Raw genomic sequence first — 7,942 nt, forward strand, 5'->3', positions numbered from 1 at the left:
ATTTTTTGTGTCCTCTATTTTGACTTCAGAAATATGGCCTAACCACTTAACAAAAGCAAGTAAACTAAATGGAGGCTAGGGGAGAGTGGGTACCCTACTGCTGTGGGCCCTCAGGCACTTCCCTATTGTCCCAATGGTCAGTCCACCCTTGCTGTAAAGTATTTTTGCAGGAAAAAAGGAGAAAAAAAAACCCCAAACGGTCACAACACAGAAATAAAAACAAAAAAAGGGTGTAGACCAATGACGTTCCAAACCAGTGGTTTATTAAAAGCAGTCAAAAAAAGCACAACACAGTCTGTGTTTCGGCGCACAATGCGCTTGCCTCAGGAGTCAATTATTATAACTCAACCAACAACGGTAAAGCACATACACTGGGGCTGAACAATCCATTACTACAGCATTGAAAGAATCAGCTAACAAGTGTACCAATCAGCAAATATTATTTGAGTTGACACACCTTTGCTGTTTGGCACACTTGTTAGCTGATTCAACACTGTTGTATTGGATTGTTCAGCTCCAGTGAATGTGCTTTACCGTTGTTGACTGAGATGATATAATACTTCTTTTAAAAAATTCTACTGTAAATAATTTAGCAATCAATATTCACCCCAAATACAAATCATAAATCAACACTACAAGCCCAAACCAAAGTGCACACAGGAACTGATCAACACAAGTATCAATACTAAACTGGCAGCGCTATAGAAATGCTAAGTAGTAGTAGTAGTAATGTAAGAACAAAATTGTAACAACCAATCAGAACATAATTTGTAAGACCAAATTGCAACAACCAACCAGAACATAACTTGTAAGCCACTTTGAACGGAAACCTGTTTTTCGATAACAGTGGGTTACAAGAATGTAAAAATAAATATAAATAAATAGACTCCTAAGGCAGGCGCATTTTGCGCCAAACGCAGACTTCGTCAAGTTCTTTTTGACTGCTTTTAATAAACCACTAGTTTGAGACTTAATTGGTCGAACCCCATTTTTTTGTTTTTATTTCTGTGTTGTGGACATTGTGCAGATGGTGGCAGCAAGGAGGATGGGGAAGAGAGGATACAGGGCTGGCTTAATCATTACACAAACTAAGCACTAACATAGGGCAGAAGTTTCTAGAAAGCAGTGTAAAGCAGCAGCTGTCCATGCAAACCAATTGATTCTGACACAGACTCAAAGAACCATCAACACTGCAGACTAGAACCAGTAGTGAAAAAAATGCAACTAACCCATCTACCCCGGAATAAACTGCAGAACTGCCAAGTTATCCAGTTCCAGGAGGGAGACTTTTTGGAAAGTCCTGATTTTAAACTTAAATCCAAAGGAATGTGGTATGTGGGGTTTGCAGAGCCTGATTTTACCCATCGAAATTAGTGCTGCAGGTTCCATAATGCAACAGAATGAGGTTCACCGAAATCTAGGACTAGCCTAAAATCCCTCCTACAACTGTGTATTGGAAGCTCAAATTGCCCTCATTTTTTGGGAGGGGGAGAAGTTTGGTATTAAATGTAGTATTTCTAATCATGCCCTTACACAGGAGGTAAAGAGCCTAGGGGTCTAAAAAGTTAGTGGAGGAAGGAGGTGCAAGCCTTAATGTTTCTGTAGAGCACCGGCCCTGGGGGCAAGCGCCTTAGCAGGAGAAAAGTCAGAGGAAAACAGAGCTCAAATTGCTAAAGCAGCAGCAAGTGGCCGGGGGAGGAGCCTGAGAATGAGAAGAACGTAAGCTACACTCTGTCGGAACGGAAGGAAAGAATCAGTCGGCAGGAGAAGGGTGCAAGACTGGAGGAAGAGATAGGAAAGGTGGAAGTTCTCACCAGGCTGGTCAGCAGTAGCAGCACAAGCAGGCAGCCGAGGTTCTTTCGTGGCTGTGGGGACATGGTCCTCCTGCAATCTCTCGGGGGAATCGGATCCGCTGCGGCTTCACCTCCTTCCCGGGTCACCTGTCGATCCGGGAAACTCCCCCGGCTGCCACCTGCACAGGGGCGGGGAGCCTTGCTCGGCCCAGAGCTGGGTGTGTCTATTTTCTTAAGTGAATTGACCTTGGATTATGCTTCTAACTGGTCTTCCTGTAGTTTGTAATTTTTAATTTACTACTGCCGCTATATATTTTTCTCATATGTTACTGTTCACTCAGAATTACACGTACAAATTGTAGCGTGATGTGAAAGTTTTTTTTTTAAATCGGAGTGCTCTGGCAGATGCACGGAAAGAGAAACTTGAAGTGTGTTTTAATTGGGATCTTTTAATATCTTCGGTGTCATAGCTGTAGCGTGGGCTGTATTTGAACACATTTCCCGTTTTGATGGGAAGCTTCAATCATATTGGCCTCTATTGTATAACCTGGGCATGGATTCACAAAACAAGAGCCACATTTTCCCAGATCCCATCTGAATATCGTCTAAAAGTATTACCATAATGTACTGAGAAAAGCAGACCAGTTTTTGTAGCTATAACATCAGGGTTGAAGTTGTGGGGTCTGAAGTATTTAGAACTTTTTTTAAGCGAATGATTTTTTTTTTCTTTAATGGTAAAACCTGTACATGGTGTTTCGCATGAGAAACGTTTTATTATAATTTCCACAATTGAAACATATCCAAAGTGAACTTAGTTTTAGGGGCCTGTTTACAAAGGTGTGCTAGCATTTTTAGCATGCGCTAAAAATTAGCGCATGCTGCGTAGATGCTCATATTATTCCAATGGGGCATCTACACAGTTAGCATGCACCAGTACACCTTTGTAAACAGGGCCTTTAGATTGTTAAAAAGAAATGGTAGAACATTATACCCCAGAAAAGAAATAGCCTGGTTATTACAATTTTTATAACATAGCACTCTCTGTGACCTCTTTTGGAAGCATAGGAGCCAACTTTTCAAAATTATTGGGGGTGCTAAGCCCAATGGAACTAATCCCTCCCTGTACAAATACAAGGAATTTTCTCAATATTGGGGGTGCTCAAGCACCCACAGAGTCGGCTTCTATGTTTGGAAGTATGCACTGAGGGGGTCTTTTACTAAGCTGCAGTACTGTTTTCAGCGCAAGCTAAACGCTACCGCGGCTTAGTAAAAGAACCCCTGAATTATTTTGGGATTCTGCACTGGATCTCTAGTGTGTACACTACCAGAAAGGATAGAGACATGTAAATATTTGTTTTAAGCTTCATAATCCTGCTTCTTCAGAAATATACATCCACCACAAAGTTTAGCAACTAAATTTTGTATCTCATTTAAGATCATCAGAATACCCGTACTGGGTGAGGCTAATGGTCCATCTAGCCCAGTATTGAGTGGCCAATGCAGGACACATGTACCAGGCAGAAACCCAAATAGTAGCAACATTCCATGCTACCAATCCCAGAGCAAGCAGTGGCTTCCCCATGTCTGGCTGAGCAGATTATGAACTTTTCCTCCAGAAACTTGTCCAAACCTTTTTTAAATCCAGATACGATAACCACTGTTACCACATCCTCCGGCGATGAGTTATCTATTAAGTGAAAAATATTTCCATGTAACTTCATTGAGTGGCCTCTAGTCTTTTGTACTGTTTTGAAAGAGTAAAAAATTGCCTTCTACTCCACTCAGGATTTTGTAGACCTCAATCATATCTCCCCTCAACTGTCTCTTCCAGACTGAAGAGCCCTAACCTCTTTAGCCTTTCCTCAGATTCGAGGAGTTCCATCCCCTTTATCATTTTGGTCACTCTTCTTTAAACCTTTTCTAATTCCACGATATCCTTTGAGATACGGCAACCAGAACTGAATACAATAATCAAGATGAGGTCCCACCATGGAGCGATACAAAGCAGTCTAGTATTCTTCCTCATATTTACCATACTTTCCTAATAATTCCTAGCATCTTGTTTGCTTTTTTGGCCACTGGCACCACACACTGAGCAGAAGATTTCAGAGTATTGTCTACAATGACGCCTAGATCTTTTTATTGGGTGCTGACCCCCAAGGTGGACCCTAGCATTAGGTAGCTATGATTTGGATTATCTTTACAATGTGCATCATTTTGCATTTGTCTACATTAAATTTAGTCTGCCATTTGGATGTCCAGTCTTCCAATTTCCTTCCATATTTCATAGTCTACATGTGTTTTAACAACCTTGAATAGTTTTTCTGTCATCTGCAAATTTAATCACCTCACTCATCATTCTGATTTCCAGATCATTTATAAATATGTTAAATATAACTAGTCCCAGTACAAATCTCTGCGGCACTCTACAATTCATCCTCCTCCATTGAGAGCAATTTGGCCATTTAACCCTACCGCCTGTTTTCTGTCCAATAGCCAATTCCTAATCCACAGAAGGACTTTGCCTCCTATCCCATGACTTTTTAAAATTTTCTCAGGAGTCTCTCATGAGGAATTTTGTCAAAACCTTTCTGAAAATCTATATACACTACATCACCCAGCTTACCTTTATCAACATGTTTATTCACGCCTTCAAAGAAATGAAGCAAATTGGTGAGGCAAGATTTCCGTTGGATGAATCCATGCTGACTCTTTCCCATTAAACCATGTTTATCTGTGTATTCCTCTTAATTTTATTCTTTATAATAGTTTCCACTATTTTGCCTGGCACTGATGTCAGGCTTACTGGTTATAATTTCCTGGATCACCTCAGAGCCATTTTTAAAAAATCGGCATTACATTGGCCACCCTCCGATCTTCAGGTACTACTGATGATTTTAATGACAGGATACAGATTACTAGCAGCAGGTCAGCAATTTCATGGTTGAGTTTTTTCAGTACTCTTGGATGCATGTCATCTGGTCCAGGTGATTTACAACTCTGTCAATTTGGCTCAGTACATCTTCCAGGTTCACTGAGATTTCTTTCAGTTCCTCCGCATCATCATCCTTGAAAACCATTTCCGGTATGTTCTCTTACATCTTCTTCTGTAAAGACCAAAGCAAAGAATTCATTCACTCTCTCTGCTATGGCCTTGTCCTCCCTGAGTGCCCTTTTGATCCTTCATGATCTAATGTTCCCATAGATTCCCTCACAGGCTTTCTGCATCTGATATATCTGAAAAAGTTGTTACTATGAAAGCCAAGTTTCTCTTCGTATTCTGTTTTAGCCTTCTTTATTAATGCTTTGCATCTACCTCACCAGTGCTTACGTTGCTTCTTCATTTAGTCCTTTTTCCATTCTTTGAAGGATGTTCTTTCAGTTGTAATAGCCTCTTTCATGTCACCTTTTAACCATGGTGGCACTTGTTTTCCCTTTTTTTCCAGCTTTGTAAATATGTGGAATGCGTCTGGTCTGGGCGTCCAAGATGGTATTTTTAAACAACATCTATACCTGATTTAAAGTCCATAAACTGCAGAAAACAGAAGAAGAAGAAAATATCTCTTTTGGTTGCAAACAATTTCAATTTTATTCAGCAGAAATCCAAGACCATGGGCTTGGTTCACTAAGCTTTTCCTCCATTGATACAGAATGGGAGAATCTCATTAGCAATACTGGTGTTTTGTTGTGATTTTCTTTTTTGGCCCATGAAGTGATGGCTGTTAAAACTTTGGAGGTGGGGGCTCCTTGCCCTTACCTCTGCTGTAAGGTTTCAGAGACCAAGGTGTTTTTGAGGAAATAATCACAAAACACAGGTCACAGGTATAGCTAAAGCCAATTTTAAGAAACACTGTCCTACAATTGCAAACACAGCAGCTTTGCTAGACAAGTCTCTAATCCCTATTTTCAATTGAGCTACTTTTATTAGCAAATTTCAGAATATAGATTCATTCTGTGGCATGGTAAGATAATTGAAAAGCAACACACTTTTCCGTTTCTCAAGCCCTGTCTATTCCATCAATAGGTACATTATATCATTCTGGCCCATGCGCATCCTTCTTTGGCTAAGCTACAGGCAACTTGCTCAGTTTCTTTCATGTGTTAGGTTTCAAGGCCTTTGCTCAGTGGTTCCCACACTTTTTCGGTTCATGGCATCCTTAGTGTTCGAGCAATTTTTTCACGGCACCCCCCCCCCCCTAGCCACAGAGGTCTTCGCACATTCCCCAGCAACATAGGTATCTGTACCCCCCCCCCCCACACACATACACACACATAGGTCTCCTGTTCCCTTTAGCCCTCTCCTCTCACTCCAGCACACCTCTCCTTCCTGAAAATCCAGCACACCTCTCCATTTCCTGCAGACCCCCTCCTCCCAGGAAGTCCAGCACACATTTCCCTTCCCTGTAGAACCCCTCCTCCCAGAAAGTCCAGCACACCTCTCCCTTCCCTACAGCCCCCCCTCCTCCCATAAGTCCAGCTCACCTCTGCCTTCTCCAAATCCAGCATCGCTCGCTACCTTCCTTCCTGCAGGTCCAGGATCACTGCCACTTCTTTCTCCTTCCTCTGCCACCGCTGCAGTGCTTGCAGCTTACATTTTTAGGCTGTCTGTGATTCACACAGGCACTCCGTGGCCTTCCCTCTGCCATGTCCTACCCTCTCTGATGCAACTCCCTGATTCGAGGGCTGGACGCATGCCTGTGTCAATCGCAGATGGCCCAAAAATGTAATATGCAAGTACTGTGGCGGCAGCTGGGGAAGAAGGAGGAAGCGGCAGATTCTGGACCTGTGGGAGGAGAAAGGGAGCGATGCTGGATTGTGGGCGGCGGAAGGGAGGTCGGGATTTGCTGCGGCACCCCAGAGAGTTCACTGCGGCACCCCAGGGTGCCGTGGAACACAATTTGGGAACCACTGCCTTTGCTCTACATCAGATAGTTACCCTCAGCTAAATATTTACAGCTCATGCTCTTTAAGGCTACTGTTTTTAGCTTCAAAGGAACATAACAATTCTCAAAAGTACTTAAGTATTGCCATACTGGGACAGATCAAAGGTCCATTAAGCCCAGCATCCTGTTTCCAACAGTGACCAATCCAGGTCACAAATACCTGGCAAGATCCCAAAAAAGTACAATACATTTTATGCTGCTGATCCTAGAAATAAGTAGTGGATTTTCCCCAAGTCCCGACTTTTCCTTTAGGAAACCATACAAACTCCTTTTAAACCCCGCCAAGCTAACTGCTTTTACTACATTCTCTGGCAACGAATTCCAGAGTTTAATTACATGTTGAGTGAAAAATTTTCTCAGATTCGTTTTAAATTTACTACTTTGTAGCTTCATTGTGTTCCCCCTAGTATTTTTAGTTAAATCTGACTCAACATGGTACCATGTTTCGGCATGTGTGTGCCTGCTTCAGGAGTCTATACGGCGTCCATTCCTTTCCTAATAATACCTAACATTCTATTTGCTTTCTTAGCTGCCGCTGCACACTGAGCAGAGGGTTTCAACATATCGCCAACGATAACACCTAGATCCTTTTCTTGATCAGTGACTCCTAACGTGGAACCTTGCATCACAAAGCTATAATTCGGGTTCCTGTTTCCCACATGTATCACTTTAAACTTGCTCAAATTAATTGTTATCTGCCATTTGGATGCCCAGTCTTGTAAGGTCCTCTTCTAATTTTTCACAATTCTCTTGCGATTTAACAACTTTTTATAGAATAGGTAGACGTGAATCCTAATAATACCTAATAATCAGGGGGTCCAAAGTAAGAACAAACAAGAGAGGTGACAGCAGACAACCCTGTCTAGTACCCTGGTATATGGAGAAAGGAGAGGACAGCAGTCCATTGACCCACACCTGAGCTTGAGGAAAAAAATATAACACACGAAGTGCCTCCTGAAAAAACCCACATATTCCATAGGCGTCCAAAACCCCAAATAAAAAACCCATACCATCCTGTCAAACTCTTTTTCAGCATCAAAACTGAATAGCATGGAAGGAATGTCTTGACCAGATACCACATCTAGTGTTGCTAGAATCTTCCTCACATTTTTAGTAATGTTGCGACCTTGCCAAGTGGTCCCTGCTGTGTAGCCCAGGATACCTCCTCTGCTGTAAAGGGGGCATTAAGTATAGCCAAACTGTCCG

The 7,942-nt window shown here is 42.1% G+C and overlaps 1 protein-coding gene across 1 annotated transcript in view; it reads right to left on the minus strand.

The window, feature by feature from the left end:
- Positions 1 to 2,504, minus strand: part of SEL1L3 (SEL1L family member 3) — a 163,975-nt gene extending 161,471 nt beyond the window's left edge. Inside the window, exon 1 of the mRNA XM_030191255.1 lies at positions 1,815 to 2,504. Coding sequence (XP_030047115.1) covers positions 1,815 to 1,877 — 63 coding nt within the window. The 5' untranslated portion in view covers positions 1,878 to 2,504. The remainder of the gene's footprint in view (positions 1 to 1,814) is intronic.
- Between the last annotated feature and the right edge of the window lie 5,438 nt (positions 2,505 to 7,942).

The sequence above is a fragment of the Microcaecilia unicolor genome, chromosome 2, assembly GCF_901765095.1.
Source record: "Microcaecilia unicolor chromosome 2, aMicUni1.1, whole genome shotgun sequence".
Taxonomy (NCBI): domain Eukaryota; kingdom Metazoa; phylum Chordata; class Amphibia; order Gymnophiona; family Siphonopidae; genus Microcaecilia; species Microcaecilia unicolor.